We start from the raw sequence: 24904 nt of genomic DNA, 5'->3' as shown, positions 1-24904 counted from the left end.
TTTGCTGAAAATATTTTGTGGCACGTTTTCTTTGTAATATTATTGTATGATTTTGTATTACCTGGAGAACCAAAAACGTATTTCACTGGTGTGTTTTTTAAATCGTGAGCAGTGATTGTGTCAGTGAGTAGCGTACTGGTTTCTGACACTGCATTAAAACCTCGTTGTGTGTGCATTACATTAACTCTAACGATTAAAAACCAAGGTTTGTCAGAAGGGAATTCTTAAAATGCGCAGAGTTTACACAGCGCATGCCATCCACTGTACAACTGGGTAAACATTGATATTAACCTTTATTCATGAAAGACAGTAATCTTGGGCTAATGCTTCACTTAACTCTGCGCTCTCAACATGATTTGCTTGATCTGATAAATTATGCAGTCTTCTGTTCTGACCTTGTAACCCTGTGGAGTTTCCTTGAACTGACGCCATAGAATCTGCCACATTACAATTAGAATGGCTGCCGCCCTCCCATCCGTGTACTTCAGCGCTCTCTGTGCGGATGGTAAACAGAGGACATGAACCTTTATTGATTAAATTATAGCTTGCTGAGGCAGTCTCGGAGCTATTGTGTTCTCATGACTTTATTACTGTCGTAGGACTGGTAACAGTGTCACTTTTTCTCTGTTGTAAATCTGCATCTAAGGTTTAGATGTAAAACTCTACTTCTGAAAATAAAACATCAGTTTTTAATATTTTTGTAGGGTCTAGTCTGCGAGTCCATGCGCTAGTGCATTCTTCTCACTTGCTTGACTCTTTTGTGTACAATAAAGGGCTTGGAAGTCCGCCTGTCGCTTACCATTTGTTGGCTTGCATGGCATTTTTCTTTACAGCCTCGTAATTCGTCACTGCAGGTCAAGCATCATTTCCATTCCTCTATGTGGATCAGGGACCAAGCAGTGATTGACTCAACTTAATCAGTAGTTGTCCGCTGCTCCTGATGTGATTGTGGTACTATTTTCTTCTTTTTAGCTTCTAATACCCTGCAAATAGAAGACTTGTGACTGTCAGAAACGTGCCCAGCAGGACAGACAAAATTGCAAAGTTTTATTTTTTATAGCTAACTTTCTTTTATTTTCCCAGGTTGTCTTTTCTCACTTTGCACTCATGTTTTCTTTTATTTGTGCTTAGGGGCGCTGTACTCAAAAGATTATGATTATCTTGTTCTAAACATTGCAAATCAACATTGTTGCTTTATTATGTGTAATTTCTGAAATTATGCTTTGACACATAATCCTGCAGTACACCCTAATCCACCCCACTCCAATCCACTCCAATTTACCCCACTCCAATCCTCCCCACCCACTCTAATTTAATCTGCCCCACTCCAATTCTTCACCGTCCAATTCAAAACAATATCCCCAACCCCATCTACCTCACCCAATCTCCCCCACTCCAATCCAAAACAGTCTGCCCCACTCCAATTTGCCCCACTTTAATCCACAACAATCTGTCCCATTTCTTTCAGCCCCACTACAGTCCAAAACAATCTCTCACTCAAATCCGCCCCACTCGAATACAAAACAATCCGGCCCACTCCAAACCAAAACACTACGCCCCATTCCAATCCAGTCCACCACACCCCAATCCAATTCACCCCACTCCCATCCAATCTACAGCACTCCAATCTGCCCCACTCCAATCCAAACCAATCTGTCCCACTTCAATCTGCCCCAATCCAAAACAATCTACCCCACTCCAGTCTGTCCTACTTCAGTCCAAAATCCTCACACTTGCATATAAGGTTCTCGACCGCCTACGGCCATCCTACATCAACCATCAACCATCAACTGAGCTTCTACATCCCAGCAAGACAACTATGCTCCACCTTGCTAAACATCACACACACACCTGCATCCATCGAAGCCGCTCCTACACAGCAGCCAAGTCCTTGAACAGCCTGCCCCCTCCACCTCCGAACAGCTTCATCCCTGGCGGACTTCAGAAGGAGACTCAAGTCATGGCTTTTTGACTGAGACATGGCACCGTCTGAGCGCAAATACCCCTAGGGGTGAAAATGCTGTGCTTTACAAATGCTAACATTGATTGAAAACAACCTGTCCCACACTCCAGTCAATTTTAGTCTTCCCCATTGTAATCGGTCTCAGTCCAATCTTCCCCACTTTAATCCAGAACAATCTGCCTCACTCCAACCTCCCCCTCTCTAATCCCAAACAACCCACTCCATTCCAATACAATCTGTTACACTCCAGTTCGCCCCACTCCAATCCAATCCACCTCACCCCAATCCAATCCAGTGCACCCCACACCAGTCCACTCCACACAGTCAGCCCCAATCCATCCCACCCCACTCCAATCCAATCAAGTCCACCCCAATCAAATCCACCCAAATCCACTCCAGTTCGATCCGACCACCCCTATTGATCCCACTCTATTAGAATTCACTTTAATTCAGCCCACTCCACTCCACTCCAGTCCAGTCCTGTCCACATTAATCCACACTACTCCAGTTCAACCTATCCCACTCCAAACCACCTTTATCTATCCCACTTCAATCCACTACACCCCCTCCAATAAATCCAATCCATACCAGTCCAATCCAGCCCACACCAATCCATCCCCCCGCTTCAGTCCTTTCCACCCCACTGCAGTCCAATCCAACTCACCCCAATGCTGAACACTGGTGCCAACATGGCAAAACACATTGCCAAAGCTGATAGCTCTTGTATAGGCTAGACCTATTGACTTTGTCAGTGCTTGTTTCCTGGTATCGATCAGTCATTGGTAACTGGGCTGTGAGGAGTATGATCATTTACCTTTGCTGTTCCAGGGCCAGTTAGCTATCCAGGTAATACATTTGTACTCTTGGTTGTGCAAGAATGGCAAGGCCAAGCAGTCAAAGCAAACTGTAGGAAATGGAATTCTTATACACAAACTAATAATAGACAATAGGTAGAATGTCCAGTCTGTTATGCCTTTTTATAAGACTGTCTTCTTCATTTGCATCTAATGAATATAAAACTAGGAACAACACAGCACGTCCTCCCATCACCTTCTGGGACAAAGCTACAATCTCTAAGAGTTGTCCAGCTCCTTTCTACTAATGCTCTACAATTAAAATACCATGGGCCTCTAAAGGCTGTGTTATTCATGAGTTGCAACCTTGTGAGCTCTTCCTCCGTCCTTTAAAACCCTTGGCTCTCAATTCCTTTATCATCCTAGCATTTATTAAGAATGTTTTGCTTTGATGTGTGTGCCCTTAGTTCTTGAAGTCCTGGGTACAAGTCCTCAGTCCGTTTGGGCTCATTCTTGCCGCAGGTCCATAATGGATTTGAGCCCAGGCAAGTGAAAATGTGCCAAAAAAGTCAGATTATGACATGTTTTAATCAACCACTCACCGACCACTTACTAGTAAAGTGGGATTTCCACCTGCTGAGAAATGATGAGTTTACCGTGAAAAAGAACTGCTTCAAAACCAACGTTAGTGTGTCGATTTAAAAAGGCTCCTTTTCTCAATTGGTCAAGTCGAGCACTGGTCCACTACCTTCAAACATTGGACTACTGATATTGGAAATGGCTAACACCCACAGTTAGTCTCATGGGGTAACAAAGCTTAATTGCGAATGGATGAATAAGGTTAGAATTTTCAGATAGTGAGGGCATCACTTTGACATAAGGCATTCACTAGAATAGTGAAGTCAAAGTTTTAACTGGAATTTAGGTTTGCAGCCCAGTCACCCACTTTAAGATTCAATATCTCCTGAAGCATAAGACAAAGAAAGATGTTCAAATGATTGCAGTGGAACCTGCCTTAGTCAATTGAGCACTACCTTGAGACTTAAAGTGAAGGGAAACCCCATGTACCCCTCTTGGACTGAACAAGGGGCAATACACAATCCCCAGAGTCAGCACAATGCAAGTTCACAGTACATCCAGTCCCAAACGTCTGCCATAGGTCCTCAGCTGTCTTCGAAAGCAGGTGTCTTTAGTTGGGTTCTGAGTAGCTGTGCTTCAAGATCCTCATAGCTCCTTACAACTCACTTACATGAGATAATTTCCATATGGGTGACTGGCAAGTTAGCCGTTGTGTGAATCAGGGATCATCTCATTACCACACAGTGCCTAGTGAAGCTTCCTTTTCTTCTAGGGCAGAACACGACTCCAGATCCCTAGGTTTGTTCCCAGCATTGAAGGAAATCATAGCTTCTAAAAGCCTTACCCTTGCCAGGTATATATCTGCACCTTTGCAGATGAGTTTCTACAGAAGTCCAGACAAATCCAACCTGCTAGTTCCAGGGGGCATTATTCTACTAAAACTGAGTGTGCTGAGAGATACTCCTGGCCAAACAAGTTTCCTGAAAGTCCTTGTTAGAGCTGAAAGTTGGAGGCTACAGATGGCCTGGTCATAGAGGTTATGCTGTATAAAAAACGATGTCTTCATTCTTTATATTTAGCCTTATTTATGAAATTTGGACTCAAGCACTGCTTTTCCTGTGTTGATGCATAGACACTATTCCAATAGTGGTCACACCTTCAGAACCTTTAAGTAAAAATTGTCAGTTTATTAAATAAACTGATCATAAAATTGAACTAGTTGTACTGAGATGTAAGGGTTATACTACTTAATATCGACCCTCAGAATATCGTGAACTAGTGAAAGGTAAGTGCATATAAGAACGTTTAGATTTAGTATTCCAGACTCCACTTCTTTTACCTTGAAGATACATATTTCACGTAGTTACAGCTATGTGGCGTTAGGTTGTGTATGCTGTCCTCGATATGGGGTCCCCTCGATATTCCGGGGTCGATATCTAGGGTGCACAGCAGATGTATGGTGATGCACTCAGTTCAGAATGTTTCTGTCTTGGTATATTGGCGTCCTTCTCTCTTGCGTGCAAGATTCTGCCGTCTGGTAAGACCCCTTGGAATAGATCTGCGGGTTCCTTGGCTATTGATTTACAAGCACTCCGGTGACACGTTTCCTGCTTTTGTGAAGCCTACGGAAAATATCGAGCGGATAGAACGTCAGTAGGGACGGATCTTTCCCCGGTTGCTTTGCTTCAGTAGGTAAGTAAATCCCACCAGATATCACAGCGCGGCCACCACTGATATTCTCCTCTGTCAGTCCTTGCACATCCTGCATGCACCATGTGCCTCGCATATTGTTGCACTTTTTTGATGTGCTAAATGGATGTTTGAGACGCCCTGAAATTCGGAAGCTATTCAGTATTGTCCTAATTAGCAGCATGTTAGTGATACGCTAGCGCTCATCACATTTTCTCCATTGTTTGTTTATCTGTCTATTTCTTGAGGATTTACAAATTAAAGAAAAGCAAAGGTTAAGTACGCGTGTTCATTTCTGTGCGCAGAGCCGCCACAGAGTAGAACACAAAAGGCACTACCTTTTTTAAAAGATGACTATTTTCATTTTCTGCTCGCCTTGGGAAGAATGAATGCGGTGTAAGGGCCCTGGAGTCATAAGATTCACCAGCCTCTTGGGTGATTTTCCTGTAACCTTAACACTTCAGCAAGAACATTATAAATGACTGTTTCTCGCACGCAACTGCCTTGCCGTGGGATGATGTATGAAATAATATGTGCTTTGCATGTCCTGTTTGTAATGATAAAGGTCATATAGTATCATTTACATAATCTCCAGCCAGAAATGAACGCCAGATCCTATCTTCTGTATTACATATACATTACCCAAGGTTTAAAAGTCTCATTATTCATGAAAGTTAATTTTACAGTGGGTGTGAATGATCAATCCTACGATGGCTTTTTTGATCATTCTGTAAAATAATATGGAGAGAAGACTGCACAAATAGCAGCAAAACCAGTAAAGAGTGATGCATTTGCCTGACTCTCTCTTTGCCCGATTGGATCTTGATTGATGGCAATCATTTGTCTTTGTCAAAAAAGGAGAAAAATTCAGACATGGAAATAAGCGCTATCAAACTTTCTACAGTGGCAGAGCTGTTATATTAATGGGATCGCAGACCATTAACTGTCTCTGTTAGGTGAAGATAAAACACATCGTTTGCTCTATTTTTTACAAAGTTAAAATATAAAGAGTGTATTTATTGTACACACAGACATTTAAAGTTGAAATATTGCAAGATCACTGACTGCATTCAAAGGTAGGACTGGACTTGCATTTAGAACATGAACAAGATGCTAAAATCCTTTGGATTTCACTTGTTTTAGGTGTAACCAAGGTCTGAAAAGTGAAATAGTCAATACAAATAACTCCTCGGCGCAACCAAAACACCATAAACGTGACAATACAGCATGATTTTCGTTTACTTATTAATGTGGAATCCTCGTTAGTGAGTAATATAGGAAGACCAAGAAAACATGGATATTGCTCCCTAAAATAAGACTGTGTTGAAGCTGCTATGTGGTCTCTTAGGTGCAGTGGCTGCTTCGTGGACCGGGAAACATTAACCTTTGCATATTTCAGTGCTAGACACGTAGCGTTAGCAGGCATCTGTATGAGTGTTTCATACACCTCTCCTAACACAGGCAGCAGGCTATTATAAAGAGCCAACGTTTCATGAGTTTCCACTGATCATAATTAAGGGATCTTCCCCAAAAATCGAAAATGGGTCACAGAAGTGTTCCATTAGCTCCTGCTCTCGCAGACAATGACCCTCCTATTGATCTGAATCATGTTTTCCACTTCTGGGCCAATATTCCCCATATGAAATTTCGAGTGATGTTTTTATTTCGAGACCAATGCTTTTGCAGATTAGTGGGCTGCTGTTGGTAATAAATTGTTGGTCCTGTCTCGAGCCAGAAATTACATAGCAAGATTGATGTGTTTGAAGAAAGAGTTTTGCTGCAAGCCTGTGTATCCAACATTGTACTAGGAGAGCCGTAGTTCCAGAAAATCAATGACCATTTAGTATAGAGTAGGTAAGGGCAACTTACTTGGTCCTACTCAAAATCTGCCATCGGTCCAGCCCGCATGGACCTACGTTAGATACCACACATTGTAATGGTTCTCAGAAAAGCAAGAAGAGCTCACGCAACATCATTGTAGAGGTGTTTGTTTAAATTCATCTTTAGTCGAGTAACCTATCACCTGCTGCAAATGAAACTTTTAATCTCTGGTACAGTCGTAGGGGCCTGCAGAAGTGATGGATTTCCGATATAACAACCATTTGGTTTACCTAATGTAAGCAAGATTTCACGCATGTTGAAGTTTGATAAACCCTAAGGAGAATTTAAACACGTTGACAGAATCAGACATAAATGCGTGTCATCTGCAGACAGCTAATGGGTGCCTTAATACTTAATGGTAGGATCAAAAACTTCATCCAGGGGTTTTAATCAAAGATTTTCTTGCTGGTGCCACAAGGCACGTCCTCTTCTCTGAGTATTCTTGCATCCTTGCCAGTTTCCTTTATCTGCCAAATTGCATATGTTAGAGCATCCTTTTCTCACAGTAAGGGGATTCCTAATACTCTGGTTACACCACTGAACACTTATTAAAAAATCAATTTCTCTCTCCTTCCCCCACCCCTCCAATTAATTAATTGGACTATTGTTTTGTCATTCACATTTTGCTTTCACCCACTACCGTATATAGCATAGTGCACTTCAGCCATTTACTAACTTCACTGTGCGTGTCAGCATTCCACTCTTTCATAAGGAGAACATCCGTGCCCAAAGTAGCTCTCTTCAGTGGCAAGGACTATATAGGTATATATTTTTGCTTATAACCATAGTTTTTGAACAGTGAGGGCCCAGCAGCTCCCCCAAGTTTTACAAAAAACATGACAATAGAAAACAAAGTGTAACAAAGCAAAAAGCCTGGCAGCCAAGGCAGAAATATTGACTTTACCAGTGCTTGTTCTTTATCAGATTGTAGGGCTTACAATCGAATGTTTCAAACTCAGGGTTTTGCCTGTACCTCTTTATATGAGGGAAATGTGTGGCTACCGTAGATTACTGCACTGTAGTTTTGCCCTCCATATATGTCAGAACATAATTGTTGAGAAGTGGTACTCACCTTAACTAGTCCAGAATCCCCAAACATGTCTTATAAGGTCTGTAGAAAACACCTCAAGTAGTTGCCAGCATTAGATTATGGTGTTAAACGAAGAAAGATAGTGTCTTTTCTAAAAGGCAAACCTCCTTGGAGGATTTCTTAGAATGTTTATTAAGTGTCTTAGGCCTCTTGAATGTGATTGTCTTTCAGACATTGCAAGGAGCATTTATATTTGTAAATGAAGACTTCTGATATCACATTCATATGATGTTTTCTAAAAACCAATGAGGAACCTAGCTCTCTGAACTTTCTATAATTCGGTAAAGAGCAGACAATTTAGGGTTGCAGCGGGCACTACTATTATTATGCTCCCCTTTCCATCAGCACTAATACATGCTGCTACTGAGAGTCTCAAAATACCGCCCTCCCTTTATAATTGTTCACAGGAGGGATCGAAGTTGTGAAATCATTGCTGCATGTTTGGCCCCTCTGAGATCAAAGGGAAGAGGGTTCTATGACAGTTACGAGTAAATGTTGATGAACCAAAGCCTGTCTGTAGAGGTGTCCTACAATATGCGCTTGACAGGTTCAGTTTGTTTGTATTGGAGGGAAGGATTTAATCATTTCGATAGTAATCTCTGGTGATTTATCTCTGATTAATTTGGATTTTCATTTAGTTATGTAACAACATCCTGGGGTGCAATTTTTGAGAAATAAGGGGTTACTCCGATTTTTTATTTTTATAAAATTAAGGAGAGGACTGCCCCCTCTCCTCCCGCCCCGCCCCATCCCTCCCCTACCAACTTAATCCTTTTGTTTTTACTGTTTACTCATTTTCCCTAACCACTGGGATTTTGATTTCCTGTTTTCTTATGGAGGCCTTTGTGCTCTCTCACTTATTTTTTATCTCAATCACTACATTTTTATTTATAATTATACGTTTACCATTAACTTTACTACAGGCACTTAACTGATCATTTCCCATTATTTTTATATGCAGTGTTTGTGTTTTCGAGTATATTATTTGAAGATTGTTGTATCTCTGGATCATTCACCTATAAACGAATGTCACCTTTTATACTAGAGACAGTTGATGAGCTATGTAGAATTCTCAAGTTTAGTTTTCATGTGAAAATATGCTCGTAAATCCTAGCCAATCTTATTTAAAACCACTGTGCAGTTCTGCTCCAACCCACTGAAGTTAGAGCATAGAAAATAGTACCCTATTCCTAATAACAGTTCGAATTCAGCAGAGGTAGGTGTGAGATAGGCTAGCACAGTGGTTCTCAACCTGTGGTCTGGGAACACCTGGGGGTTTGCGAAGCCTCCTCAGGGGTCCATGATTGCTTAGAAAATTAACTGGTATTAACAGTTTAATAAAGTGTATATAAATAATGTGACTAAATGACATTTTAAAACGTACTAAAAATGTCAAATAACTTGAAATTGAAGGCTAAAAATTAAATTAATATCCCCACATTGATTAATGGGAGCATCATAGGTGCATCAAACAGAATACAGTTTAGACCATGTGTGGCCTCAACTGAATTCAGAAAAGCTACAAACCTATTAAAATTATTATTATTTTTTTCATTTATATTTGCAAATTAAATAAAATATTTTCATTTGAGTATGTGTTTGATGAATCCTTGTTTCTGTAATTTCTGTGTATTGTTTTGCGTTTCAAGTCATTGACAATGTTTAGGCCATGATCCCTGGCTTCCTGTAATGACTTAGTGAGGTGGGGGGTCCCCGGATTCCAATAATTATTCAGTGGCAGTCCCCAGGTTCCAGTAATGATAAACTAGGGGTCCACAGAAGTCAAAAGATTGGGAACCACTGGGCTAGCACATTTCCAAGTCTTGTACCTTCCTAGGCGAGCTACCACAATAGCTAAACTGGCAGATGATAAGGAGAAAATTATTGGCAAAGGCAATAGGTCTCTCCTATGCAATTGTGTTTTAGCAATGTTGTACACCTGAGTGCCTGCTGTTCAGCATGGCGAAAAGTTAGCGGGTGAGGTAGATTGGAGTGGGGTAGACTGGGGTAGAGTGGAATGGGGTAGTGTAGGGTAGAATGGAGTAGGGTGAATTGGGGTAGATTGGAGTGGGGGAGTTGGGTAGATTAGGATAGCAGATTGGAGTGGGGTAGAGTGGGATAAATTGAAGTGGGATATATTGGGGTAGATTGGACTGGAGTGGGGTAGATTGGAGTGGGGTAGATTTGAGTGAGATAGGAGTGGAGTATAGTTCAGTAGATTGGAGTGGAGTAGGTTGTAGGGCGGTAGGGTAGTGTGGGGTAGCTAGGGATGGGGTGGGATAGAGTGGAGTGGGGTAGATTGGGTTAGGTTGGGGTAGTGTGGAGTGAAGTACATTGGAGTGGGGCGATTGGGTGGTGTAAACTGAAGAAGGGTAGTTTGGGGTATAGTGGGATAGGGTAGATTTTAGTGGGGTGGATTTGGCTGAAGTGGGTTAGATTGGACTGGAGTGGGGTAAATTTGAATGGCATGTGGTAGTTTGGACTGGGGTAGACTAGAATGGAGTGTGGTATATTGGGGTAGCTTGGAGTGGGGTAGATTGGGTTGATTGGAATGTTTAGATTGGAGTGGGGTATATTGGAGTGAGGGGGGTAGATTGGAGTAGAGTGGGGTTGGATGGCTTGGACTGGAGTCGAGATTGGAGTGGAATAAGGTAGATTGGGGAAGAGTGGAGTGTGGTGGGTTAGATTAGGGTTGAGTGGGGTAGTTTAGAGTAGGGTACATTGGAATGTAATGGGTTATACTGGAGTGGTGTAGACTGAAGATGGATGATTGGAGTGGGGTTGTTTGGAGTGGGGTAGATCTGGGTAGGGTAAAGTGGAGTGAGATATTGGGGTATACTTTAGCGGAGTGTAGTAGATTAGGCAAGAGTGAAGTGCAGTGGATTGGGGTAGATTGGAGTAGGGTAGATTGGGATAGATAGAAGTGGAGAGGAACAAGTTGGAGTGGGGTAGATTGGGGTAGAGTGGAGTAGATTGGGATGTGGTAGATTAGGGTAGGGTAGATCGGGAGGTGTAGAATGAAGTAGGGTAGATTGGAAAGGGGTGAATTGGGTTGGAGTGAGGTTGAATTGAGTGGCGGATGGTAAATTGGAGTGGACTTTGGTAAATTGCACTGGGGTCAGTTGGACTGATGTAGATTGGAGTGGATATGGGTAGATTGGAGTGGATGTGTAGGATTGGGGTGCATTGGAGCGGGATGGAATTGTGGTAAATTGGAGTGGGATGGAATTGTGGGAAATTGGAGTGGGGTAGATAGGAGCACAGTGTGGTAGATTGGAGTGAAGTGCAATAGATTGGGGTGGAGTGGGGTAGATTGTAGTAGGGTATGGTTGTTTGGGGTAGATTGAAGTGGGTGAGGTTGATTGGGTTAGATTGGACTGGAGTAGGGTCGATTGGACTGGAGTAGAGTAGTTTGGCGTGGAGTGAGGTAGATTGTAGTGGAGTGGGGTAGATTGATCGTAATGGAGTGGAAGGAGTTGATTGGGTTAGAACAGGGTAGACTGGGTTGGAGTGGAGTAGTTTGAGTTGGAGTGGGGTAGATTGGAGTGGTGTGGGGTAGATTTGAGTGGAGTGTGTAAAATGGGGTGGGGTAGATTGAAGAGGGATGAATGGACTGGGATAGAGTGGATTGGGGTAAATCAGGATAGAGTGCAGTGAGACACATTGGGGTAATCTGGTAGAGATTTCTAGCCACCGATTCCTTACCTTTGAATTCTCCCCAGCCATCAGACTGGATCCAGAAAATGTTTTTGTGAGCAGTAAAGCCGTACCCCTGTGCGCCGGTAGATGGAATTGATCGGCTCCACATTTGTCGCCTGCACCATAAATTATTTTGCTTTACCTATAAAGACACCACCCAGGCATGCTGGTGTCAGTTTTTGTCTTTATGCACCAGCCAGTGCTAACCCAAGAGAAGAATCACCCCATAGCCAGTTTTTGACTGTACGTTTTCAACATTTTGTTGATAGTTTTTAAGGTTTTTCCTCCTGGTATATCGATTGTGTCATCGCGTAAGACTGGTTATAAGCCCTGCGGAGTCTGTCACTGCCTGATGACAGAGACGGGTCTGCACCTCATTGGTGTTTGGAGTGCCGCACCTCATCTGTGTTTGGAGCGCGACAACAACCTAGAGTCATGCTCTGATTACCAGGCCGTGCACCGGAAGGATTTGAGGGAGCGGTCTCTAAAGCTCATGGTGGCCCGCAAGTTAAGGTCCCGGTCGAGAGAAAGATCCCAGTACTGGTTGCAGAGTCTGAAGTCATCTTCAGCCCATTCCAAGTCCTCGGGACGATTGAATAAGTCGAGACACAAGAAGAAGAGCAAGAAGTCAAATCGGTCTTCGACTTCACCTCGTCTGTCTGCTGATGCGACGAGGGAGCATCAGTATTCTAGGCCTCGTTCCTCAAAACTCGCGCTTGAAACGACTCTGCGCTTCCCTGACCTTCCGGGACCCGGAGTGACATCTGCCCAACTTTGAGTTTTATGAAGCCATGTGCCTCATTTTTTGGCAGTCTGACCCTGATGGCATGCATTTGGGCCCCACGGACCCCACAGGGTCAGAAGGGACCCTAATGAGTTCTGTGCCAGCAGTACCAGAGCGGATGGGCCCCAAGGACCCAGTCCTAGATCACAAATGGTGCTGGTTGTACCATGTCAACCTTCCCCAGCGCTGGTCCCGATGCCAACGTGCCTGGCGCCGGCACCATCCCTATGGTCATCCCCGACTCCAACACAGAGCTGGATGGGCGTTGCCAAACATAGACTCCAACACGGGTAGGAGCCTTGCCTCCTACGTGGGAGCCTGAGCCCTATTCCCTTGGACTAGGCCTCAGGGTAGACTGTGAGGGGGTCGCTGGACTCTTTTAAATATCAGTGATATGAGGAAGAACTATACCTGGACTGGGTGTGAGGATCTGGGTGAAGCCAGTGGACTGGATACTTATCCAGATACTGATATGCTTTCTCCCCCTACCTTGGTTATAGACGAGAAAGCATTCTACACAGTGTTGATGCAAAGGGCAGCTGAGGTCATAGATCTTCAGTTGCCATTGGTGGCAGTCAAGACTAATCTCTTGACGTAGGTGCTGCAACCAGGAGTCTCCACATCCGAACCCCTACTCCTGTTCAATGATGCACTCATGGATGTCCTTTTGGGTACCTGGGCCAAACTCAACACATGGGCTCCTATGATTAAGGCAATTGCCCGCCACCATAGCCCTGCACTTGGGAACCCAACCTTTCTCACACAACACCCTACTCCTGAGAGCTTTGTGGTCTAAGCCTCAACTTCCCAAGGTGCTTTTCTTATCGCGTCCTGGGATAGGGAATCCAAGAGGTTTGACCCATTTGGGAAAATATGTTTTCTTCCGCCAGCCTGGCATTGCGATCCGTGAACACCACATGCTTTTTGAGCTGTTAAACCCACACTCTGTGGGACATGGTTGCGCAAGTGCTGCCCCAGCTTCCGGTGGAGGCCCAGACTGTCCTCTCCCAAGCTGTCATTGACAGGAGGGATGCAGTAAAGTTCACAATTTGTTGCAGACTTGACACGACTGACTTGTTGAGCAGAGCGGTTTCCACTACAGTGGCCCTGATGCACCACGCCTGGCCGAGGACGTCTGTTTTTTGGGGGGATGTCCAAGATTCCCTTATGGACATGCCTTTTGATGGCACCCGTCTCTTTGGCGACAAGGCAGATTTGGAGCGCGAGCATTTCAAGGAATCTCAGGCTACAGCTAGGTCCTTTGGCTTCACAGCAGCTCCCCTTTTACCCCTTTTGCTGTTTTTTGTGGCTTCAGAATGCACTTCCAGACACACCGAATCCCTCCTAGCCACCATGCCACACATGCTTCCCAGCCTGTGTGTGGATGAGGCTGTGGTACCCACAGACCTCATGGACCAGGTGGCCAGTTGTCTGGCCTATCTGCAGTGTCTCCCCTCCCCCTAACACCCTGCCCCCCCAACTTCAGCGGTCTCCAAACCCTCCTAGCCTATTCCTTTACCTCCACGGGCACCCAGTTGGCAGCAAGATTTGCCATCACTTGCCCCACTGGCAGTCCATAACATCTGACAGACGGGTTTTACAAATTGTCCAAAGGGGCTACTCCCTCCCCTTTGAGACTACCACCAGGATGTTGCTATTCTCTTGGCCAAGGGAGCCATAGAGAGGGTTCCCTTGCTAGAGGTAGGCTGTGGTTGCTATTCTTGCTACTTTCTGGTTAACACAAAGGACAAAGGTCTTCAACCTATTTCAGATCTACGAGCCCTCAATCTCTTCCTCAAAAAGTAGTAATTAAAATTGTTCATGTTGGGTAAGGCCTTGTTTGCCCTAGATCCAGGAGACTGGATGGTAGTGTTGCCTATTTTCACATCCCCGTCCAACCTGCCCACTGGCGCTATCTGCTGTTTATGTTAGGCCGTGCACATTTTCAATTCACCATGCTCCTCTTTGGCCTTACCAGTGCCCCTTGGGTGTTCACCAAGGTGATAGCAGTGGTTGTAGCCCATCTATGGAGATCGGGGTGTCCGTGTTCTGGCTGTTGAAGGCAGGTTCCCCCCAGGCTGTCATCTCACACCTCCAGACTTTGTGGAGAACCTTCTAAATTCACTTGGGTTCATTATAAACATGCCGAAGTCCCATGTGACTCCCTCTCAGATGCTCCCTTTTGTCGGAGCTGTTATGGACATGGTGCAGTTTCTGGCTTATCCTCTTGAGAATCCAGGATATTTAGGCTATGATACCGATGTTTCAGCCTCTATCCTGGATTTTGGTGAGATTGACTTTGAGGCTGCTGGAACTCATGGCCTCCTGAATGTCTCACATGCCTGCTGGCATATGTGGGCTCTGCAGTGGGACCTGCAATTCCAGTGGATGCAGCATCAGGGTAATCTTGCTGACATGGTCCAAATCTCAGAGGGAACTCCAAAAGATCTACAGTGGTGGCTAACAAACTGTGATTGGTTCAGGGGTAGACGCCTTCCCCAACCAGATCCGACAATGGGAACAGATGCGGCGCCTTCTGGGATTGGGTGGGCATCTGGGAGAGGTGAAGATCAGAGGACTCTGGTCTCTGGCAGAATCTAGACCACCACATCAACCTGCTGAAGTGTCAAGCGATCTGACTGGCATTGAAATCCTTTGTACTCACTATCAAGGGAAGGCTAGAGCAGGTGTTCATGGACAACAGCACCGTCAAGTGGTACTGCAACAAACAGGGCAGGTTGGGGTAGTGGACCCATTGTCAAGAGGCCCTGCGTCTCTAGCCATGGCTGGCGCCACTGGTGGTTCAACACCTGGTGGCCTCTCTGAACTCCAGAGCAGACGTACTCAGCTGACGATGCCTAGTGTATCACGAATTGCGCCTGCGCCTGGAGGTGGCGCAAGGTCTCTTTCAGCAGTGGGGAGAGCCTTGGTTAGATTTGTTAGCCTCTGCCAAGAACGCACAATGTCAGCAGAACTTTCCAAGGCAGCTCTTGCTCGGAGATGCTGTGCAACTATTGCTCGGAGATGCTGTTTATCTCGAGTGGAACCTAGGCCTCCTGAATGCCTTTCTGCCCATACCACTCCTGCCAAGAGTTCTCAAGAAGATCAGGAACAACTGGGCCCACATCATTCTTGTGGCTCTGGGCTGGACACGTAGAGTCTGCTATTTCGTGCTACTGAGCATGGCAGTCAGTCCTCCGATCAGGCTGCCTCTTTGGAGGATCTTCTGTCACCTCAGCAGGAGAGTGTTCTTCACCTGAACCTGTCCACTCTACCTTCTTGCGTGAAGATTGAGCGGTGACAGTTGACAGCTTTTGACCTTCCTCTCGAAGTCATCATCTTGGCAGCCAGCCGTCCCTCCAACTAGACAGTATACACCTTCTGTTGGAAGAACTTTATGGCATGGTGTGCAGAAAAATCTGTTGATCCCCTCTCTTCCCCTATTTTTTTAGGTTTTACTTTTCATTCTTGTTCTTGCCCAGCAGGGCTCTATTTTGGGCTATCTTAAAGGCTATTTATCTGCCATTTCTGCCTTCTTGTGGTTGCCTGATCAACCCTCTTTGTTCAAGTCCCCTATTGGACATAGGTGCCTCAAAAGTCTTACTCATCTCTTCCTTCCCCATGTATTATTCCCCAGTGAGATCTTAATTTGGTTCTAACTTACTTGATGTGTGCCTCTCCAAAATTGTGCCCTCCGGCTTCTCACACTGAAAACAGCCTTCCTTGTGGCAATTATATCTGTTTGTCGAGTGAGTTAGCTGCAGGCCTTGTCATCTAAGCAGACTTACCTCTCTCTCTCTCTCTCTCTCTCTCTCTCTCTATATATATATATATATATATATATATATATATATATATATATATATATATATATATATATATATATAGCCTCATAATCTGGTGCTTCGCGCAAGGGCCTCTTATCTGCCAAAAATTGTCACACCTTTTCATGTATTCAATCACCCTGCCTTCTTTTTATGCACCCCAACAACCTTCTAAGGAAGAAAAGAGACTCCATCGCCTAGTCCCAAAAAGAGCATTGTCATTCTACCTTGAGTGTACCTTTGAGATCCGGGTGAACGACCAACTCTTTTGCTGGTTATGTGGGTGCGAAGAAAAGTTGGGCTGTGCAGAAGTGAACCATCTCTCATTAGGCCGTACTCTGTATCAAGGTTTGCTACGCATTGGGCGAGAGTCAACCTCCTGAAGGTTTTCAAGATCATTCCACTAGAGCTAAAACTCTGACCACTGCGTTAGCATGCAGAGTTCTTGTCCTGTATAGGCACTTTGCCTGTTCAGTCGTGCACGACTTTCTGATTTGAAATTTGTTTTCAGACCCATCTCCAGGAATAGTATTGCTTGGGTATCTATTCAAATGTAAGAAATCTGAGACTAGAAGTCTCTATCAGATGAACAGGTTACTTACCTTCAGTAAATCCTTATTTGGTAGAGACTTTATATCCAGCAGCAGATTCCTTACTGACCCACCCATTCTCCCCGCTCTGCAAACGGATTTCTAGGGACAGCGATGACCCTTTTCAGGACCCAAGTTTTAGCACTCCAGTGGTCAGTGTTCATGGCTCGCACTTCTGGAGTGGAAAGTTATGAAAAGAAACTGACACCAGCACGCCTGGGTGACACTTATGTAAATATCGCACTGTCATTTCTGGCATGGATGACACGGATGTGGCGCCAATCAATGCCACTAGCACCCAAGTATACTTCTCATGAAAAATCTTCCAGATCTAGTCCGACTCCTGGGGAGAATTCAAAGGTAAAGAATCTGCAGCTAGAATAGTCTCTACTAGGTAAGGCATTACCGAAGGTAAGTAGCTTGTTCATATGTCATAGCTAAACTGTTCTATACAGAACTGATGGCCATGTTGAAGGTGAATAGTGTGCTATTTGATGATTTCCAATTCATTAGGGGCATGAGAAAGGGGTGCCCTTGTCAACTATGATCTCAGCTTTGCTGCTGGGACGTCAGACTTGGTCAGTTTGGGAGGATACCCTAGTCAAAGGTCTCAGATTTAACGATTTATAGGTTGAGCAACTATTTCTCTATGCTGATCATATCCTTACATATTTTGGTTAACCAAAAGCTGCTGTAGATAGACTGCATCAGTTTTTAGGGCTTTTGGATTGTGTTTGAACTTCAGAATTAATTGGAATATATAGGAAGTTGGCTCTATATATAGTGCTCCAAAGTGAAGTACACTGTTTTGGGAGTCCAGTGGATCTCCAATTGGCATAGCAGAGACAAATATAAATAGGACTAATGCTCTTTGTGTGATAGTGAAGACAAGCTGTTTGGCTTATCAGAGGGTAGTGCTAAGCATTTGTTGGACTCACAGAGGCAATAAGAGACAAAGACTCGATGAATAAATCAGAGACCAATTTATAAAAATAGCAATTCTTTTTATATATGTTTCAAACCAAAGAACTTTGTAATCCGGTAGGTAGCCTTTTAAGTATAAATACTCTGCAGTTCAAAAAATAGACATTTAGTGCACTTTTCAGAGTTCTCCCAATGTTATCCTACAGAGGAATGCAATGTTCAGCAAACACAGGGTTACCAACAACTTAGAAAGCCAATCTCAGGGAGTTAAAGTAAGTACTGGGCACTGATCAGAACCACACCAACAGGTCACACTGAGTGGCACTGGGGCAGCTGGGTGTAGAGGTGCAGTAAGGCACTGGGTGCCCAATGGTTTCCTATGGGAGTTTGAACCTGTGACAAACAGGCTGCAGGCTCTGACTGGGAAGCCAGTCGGGGACAACAAACAGGTAGGTAGTAGACTTAGTGATTGGGACATAGGTGCACCTTTGGTCCTCTTCTGCTATGCTTAGCAGTGACGGACGCAAGGGTGTCTTTTGGTGTCCGGTTTTCATGTCCGTGAGCACTTGCGGCCAGGCGGACCTGGGTGTTGAGGCTACAGGCATTGGTGGGGAGTCCGGCAGAGGTGAACCCAGGGAGGACTTGAGCTCTGAGGAGCCCCGAGACATTGTTGGCACAGATGACCCATCTCAGCTGGGTTCAGGGATCACAGGTGCAGTGGTTGCTAGAGATGTTGGATTTTTTGTATCCACAAGTCTGTGGGAGAGTGGGCCTGTGTTTACAGGCAGCAAGCATCTCTGGAGAGTCCAAGGTGGGTAAGAGCACACTGGACTCTGTCTCCTGGCAGCTGAGAACTGGTGTTGGCACTGTCGGCTGGCTTCACCTCGGGTAGTGGATGTCGGATGCAGTGGTCACTTCTGGTGTCGGGTTCCAGTAGCTGCAGAGGCTTTTCTTTGGAGTGTCTTGTTGCAGGGCAAGTCTGGTGCTCACGGGAAACTTGAGTCTTTTTTTAAGGCTGGATGAGTTTGCTTCTTGTGCAGGATCCTTCGAGGTCAGCAGGCAGGCCAAAGGGGGGCTGGTCCAGGTCAGCTGCATCTTCTTTTCCTCTTCTGCAGGTGCAACTTTTCTTTGCCTGGGTTTTCTTAGGTTGTCAAAATATGAGTTCTAGGGTTCAGTGGTGCCACCTAAATACTCAATTTAGGGGCGTTACAGTGTGTGCCAGGCGGTAGCCAATGGGCTGGCCAACTTTAGGGTGACTACACCCTTCTTATGACCACTTCCGCTGGGAAGTGGGCATAACCCTAATCCTAGTGGCCTTATTCCTTCCAAATAAGATGGAGGAATTTAAAAAGTAGTCTCCACTTCAGCTCGTCCACCTTAGGGGTGGGACTGGCATGAAATAGGCACTCCTCCTAATTTAACAAATTTTCCCTCCTGTGCTGCTGCCAAAAGTGGGGTCAGGACTACGGGTGGGGTTGGTCATCTCCACCATCTGGAGAGACCTGGGTCGCATTACAAAGGCGCGACAAGGCCTTTGAAGCTCCCTGCCCTGGAATGCCTATCCTGCCTGGGAGAGGAGGTCACACCTCTGCCCAGAGCAGGCCTTTGTCTCAGGCCCTTGAGAGCACTGACTCTCACTTTGGGGGCCCAGAAATGCATCTGTGGTGGCTGAACTGGTCAGGATCAGTCAGTCAGCACACTAGTAGCAGGTAGATTTTCAGGGGCACCTTTAAGGTGCCCTCTGTGTGTATTTTTAATAACTACATTACTGGGATCAGTGAGGGTTTATTATTCTCAGAAGTTTGATACCAAACATTCCAGGATTCAGAGGAGCCTTCATGTAGCTGGGGAACTCGTAATGACCAGCACATGCATTTAAAATGGCTTCCCTGTGCACTTACTATGTCTCAGAATCGACAGAGACATAGCGGGGGCTCATGCATATATGCCCTCACATGTGCCTTGCTGCACCCTGCCTTAGGGGTGACTTACACCTGGCACGTGCAGTGATAGGGAACCTGGCACACAGGGATGTGTGACAGGTCGTGTTTTCAGTTAAGCCTCCACCAAAACACGCATTCTGCAATGGCAAACCTATGTGGGTTAGGTGAGGGGGTCCCTAAGGGTGACACAATTGGTGCTGCAGTCCTCAGTGACCTCCCTTAGTACCCCATACTCTAGGTACCAGGGGTACCATTTCCTAGGTATTTACAGTGGTAGCTAAACAACTGTGCAGTTTTGGGGAAAGATATCTGGCACTGGGGACCTGGTTACCGGGAACCCAGTGCACTAACTGTCAAAGCAACATCAGAAGCCAGGCCAAAAAGTGGGAGCTAACCATGTCAAAAAGGGTGTTTTACTAAAGAATAAATTTGTAATGTACCCACTGACTGCATAGTCCTCATGTTAGGAACTCCAAGACCCAGTTTTTATAAGCCAGAGGGGTCTCAGATAACATTTTGTCTATCTCCTCTGATTGCGGGCTGCCCTTCTATCTTTTAGCTCGAGCTGCACTCTGCAAGATGATTGTGCTTCAGAATTTCCTTTATCTCCTCCAACATGCAGCCTGTTGGGTCCCACAGCGCTTCTTCAAATGCATAGATGTGGAAATGCGTTTGCTACTTTGGGATGGGGGGCACTCTGGAAGATCTCTATGCAGACAGTGATCCGATGGTGGCATAGCTTTGTTCAGCCCTCGAAAATATATTAACTGGATAACTACCTAGTGGTTGCAGATGAGGGAATCTTGTCACCAAGATGAACCCTTCTTCAGGAAAAGTAAACATGCGATGGAGCTTCGGACCTATCTCTTTGGCTTGTGTAGCAAGACAGACGGGTGCTAAGATGTGAACTTCAGGCTAGAGAGAGGTATTCTAGGCTGGTCAGGATCAAGATCCTGCATAGAATATACTACACAAGGTTACACATGGTTACATTTGGTACGGCCATTTCTGAACTCTGTCTCAGGGAATAGAGCGATGTGGGAACCTTCTTTCATGGTCTTGTCTCCACCTGCAATGTTTTTGGGAGAGAGTGGATGCTGTTTGGCACAGGTGACAGAAAACCCCTTGGATATATGGTAATGAGACTCCTCTTGCTGGACGTTTGATGTGACGAGACTCCTCCCATGTTCAGGAATCTGCTATGTAATTTTGGAACTGGTGTTTATGAAGCGCAACATTGCCCTGCAGTGGAGGACTGCGGACTCTCCGAACGTGAAAATTGAAAACTGGTCATGGACTAGTGTGTGGCTGAGGAAAAAAAAATAGATTCCTCTCTGCAAACTCATAGAAACTCGGCTTTCTTTAGCGCACAGCCAAGACTGGAGAGGCACACTGCACACATGAGCCAAAACGTACTGCCAGCTTCTCTAAATAACTCATTTCTCCTTCCAAATAGCTATCCTTTCAACCCTGCATCTGAGCACGGCACCCCTGCCCGTGCAATTGCTGCCCACGTCAGAACTACATTCCTTTCTAACTTCAGTACGGACCAGAAATGTTCTCTTTCGTCATCCCCCTCTAGTGCTTAGAAACTGTACACCTACCTCGCACCTCTACGTGTCACCAGTACTTTCCCTAGATATGCACGCAATAATCTTTGTCAGCTCTCCTACATATAAAACATGGATGTAATTTGTACGCTATCATAGCGTCTGCTGGAAATCTCTTCTTACTGTTTCCCATTGCTTGAAGGTGTGATGTTTTGGTAGGCGGTTAATGTTTGGCGTTTCTAAAATGTTACTGTTAAGCACCATCTCTTATAGGACAACGCAGTGGAGAATAAATGAACTTACATGGCAGTATTTTAGAGACAAGTTAAAAATGTAAATAGTCAACGTTTGCCTTGCGTTTGGGCTTTGGTTTGCATTTTCTTGTCTATCCTCAATTCCTCACGTGGTGTCGCGAGACTCCGCAAACGTTTCCGAGGGCCCAAGTTCAGTAAATGTTGATGGCGTGTCGGTCCACCCCGAGTCATGCATCATGTTGAGCCAGAGTCCATTGCCCTATCTAATTTATTAGTAATCTTACCACTGCAGCCGGCCATCTTTTATAATTGTAATTGTTATCGAGAAGAATGGCAGCATTTCATTCCATCAGGAATACAGAAGGGTGGATAGATGACAAATTAATAATTTACCCTCTTTTCCGAGCCCCGCGTGCAGAGTATTAGAGGCCCGGTGGCTGGGGGCGGCAGCGCGTGCATGCTGCTTTCATTGTCCCGTGTTTGTGGTACCGGCTGAAATCAGCCGCGCGGGGTATCTCGGGCCGGGGAACTAATTACTTGTGCCGATTGCCAGGCTGATGAATAGGCCCTCAGTGTAGCCTCCCCCTGAAGACGGCGAGCGCCCTGTGATTCACGGCTGCACCCCGGCTGATATTTGATAATAATTGTAACAGATAAATGTTGGGCGGCAGAATGATGAAGTGCTCCGCGACTATCACACTCCTGCACATAACCAGCTGCTCGTTGCCTTTTTTCACACATTGCTAATGAGGAAACGGTGGTTCTCGTGGAGCTGTGACTAAGGGCATCCCGGCTCAGGGCGGGCTTGCGTGCGTTTCCAGGGCCGAGTTTTGGAGTTACATAGCTTAACGTTGGGCCCGGTCTTCATGGATATTTTACGTGTCTTCCATGAGTTGGCATGTGCCAGCAGTGGCGTGCGTGGTCTTCAGTACCTCTTGCCCATACCTGCTGCTGCTGGTTCTTCCTAAATGTGGGCTAGGCTAGCTCTACCCCTCCCTTGTGTCCATCAAACGATACTTCAACTTCCTCTTCTAGATGCACAGTTTCAATGTCATGTGCAAATCTGGCTTCAGGATGGCGCACGCCAGAATGTTGTGATTATCTGTGAATAAACTACCACTTCATGAAGCTTTACCAACGTAGTTTCATTTTTTTTAACAAAACAGTTACATGACAAACATTTTCCATTTTTAACAGATTCATATTCAAATAAATGAATAAACTTGAGAAATGCAAGCTGCACGAGTGTAACATAATTGTTAGCGCTCCATTAATATGAGTTAATTTTTGTCGTTTGGAAGTGGGTGCGTTATTATACCTATATGCAGTATTTATTGTAGCTCTGAAGTCTTGCAAACAATAGTGGAAAATGAAGACTGTATGTTTCCTGCCTGCTGTAGGTGTTGCCAGTGTTTCTGCATTCCCTGCCAACCTATAATTCGCACAGTTGTCCGGCATACAATTTTGCTTAAATTCTTATTCTCCTGGAGCTTATTGACACAGTTGAATCTGCTGCTATCAAGCAAGACCTTTTCATTTAATTTAATGTTGTTGCAGATGTGTGGATACTGCGATCTAAGATTTTAACCACACGTTTAATCTAAAATACAATTTACATTAGAATGGTCGCTGGTCGTATTTGGGCGGGATTAAATCTTGCATATAACCCCTCATTTTTCTTTTAAATTAGATGGCAAACATGATGGGTAAAGCAGAAATACAATCTGAATTGTTTCAAAGAAGCCATTTGCTATTTCACAGTGTGGAAATGGTTTATTTAACAACAATAAATGGGAAAGAAATGGGCTTTCTTGTGTTGTTCGAGGCCTCGGGCCCACATGTAATGAATATTTTAGGAGATTATTTTAATTAAATTCCTGCACATCTAAACCGAGTGATATTTTATTATCGCATGCATAACCATGTAGTGTGTAGGCTCTCATTAAAGTTAACACTTTCTGGACCAAGACGGCGTGGTTTGATTTACTGACTTTGTGCGAAAAGGCACAAATTAGGAAGAAAAATGACGGAGGGGGACAGGCTTTGATTAATATAGGTAATGCCAGACCATATTTATAATGGCCGTTTCCCTATTCGGATTTATAAATGCAGCCGGTGAGAGGGGTGCCCTGCTGAGGCTGAAATGAAGCTGAAATCGGAGCACACGCCACTGGAGTGTGGGGAAACTGATCGCACTGTCAGCAATTCATTTCAAAATGATGTATTTAGTGCTCAATCCGCCTTCCAGGGGGGAAAAAGAGAAAGGAGTTCCTTAGGCTGGAAGGTGATATTGTTATTTTCAAGGACATACTGCTGTAGCTAAAAAAACAGGGAGTGGGGGTTTTGAGAGATTTAAAAAAAGGTGAGGGAAATATCCACGCAAACAAGGCAATCTTTTATGCGGAAGTTTAGTGCCCTCGTGCTGTTTGGTAATTGCTAACACGTGTGTTTCCTCTTTTCTTCTAGTCGTCCTCGTGAGTTCTGGCGCCTAGACTACTGGGAGGATGACCTCCGGCGCCGGCGACGATTTGTGCGCAACCCTATTGGATCGACGCACCCTGAGGCGACGCTGAAGGCAGCCACAGAGCACGGTCAGTGTGCAGTTTAGGATGGCGTATGATGCCCCAGTGGCAGGTGACCCGGAAGGGGACGTGAAACTAGCCAGTCAAGTACCCCCTCTGAGAGACGCATACACTAGCTCTCAGTGCAGTTCACTGGCAGGAGCAAATGCTGTTCGTACCCAACACCACCTCATCATTGGTGGTAATCGCAGCGAAATTCCTATTGGGGAAAATAAGGCACATAAATACACACTCGTGCCTGTACCTCAGTGAGCATTTAGGATAAAGCTAAGTGCTTTCAATGCCGTAGGCGTAACTTGATGACGTTTCTGATTGTGTTGCATACTCCCATGTTGGAAGCACACTTTTTTTTTTACGTGTGTGTGTGTGAGAGAGAGAGCGTGTGTGTGGTGTTTGTGCGCGTGCAGTAATGGTCTGTCAATGTTTAGGGATGGAATCCAGACGCCCTTGTTTAGGGATGCACCGGCGAGGTCATGTGCAGTCTTAGGAGCCTTCAAGTCATTCTTATCTATACATGTCTACCACATCGCTCTGCAGTAGCCCTAGTAGGATTAGGCAAAGTCACTTATAATGCATGATGTGTGGTGCAGGGCTCGGCTAGGTCACTGCTTCAAATGCGACCCTCGTGTTAGTAGTAAAAGGCTCGAGATGTGCTGTAAGAAAATAAAATGAACTGTGGCATAATGTAGAACACCATGATGACGTTTACAGCCTTTGTTTGGTTCAGAATAAGTAGTGAGCCCGGATCAAAGCAATAA

The 24904-nt window shown here is 45.0% G+C and overlaps 1 protein-coding gene across 3 annotated transcripts in view; it reads left to right on the top strand.

Annotated features, from left to right (window-relative positions):
• The window catches only part of LRBA (LPS responsive beige-like anchor protein), a 1864610-nt gene that overhangs the window by 1029309 nt on the left and 810397 nt on the right, over positions 1–24904 (top strand). For all 3 annotated transcript variants that reach the window (XM_069242641.1, XM_069242642.1, XM_069242640.1), the window contains exon 38: positions 24031–24155. In XM_069242641.1, coding sequence (XP_069098742.1) covers positions 24031–24155 — 125 coding nt within the window. The remainder of the gene's footprint in view (positions 1–24030; positions 24156–24904) is intronic.

This window comes from Pleurodeles waltl, chromosome 1_2 (assembly GCF_031143425.1).
Source record: "Pleurodeles waltl isolate 20211129_DDA chromosome 1_2, aPleWal1.hap1.20221129, whole genome shotgun sequence".
NCBI lineage: Eukaryota > Metazoa > Chordata > Amphibia > Caudata > Salamandridae > Pleurodeles > Pleurodeles waltl.
The sequence above is the reverse complement of the archived record's forward strand: the minus strand, read 5'-3'. Positions and strand labels throughout refer to the sequence as shown.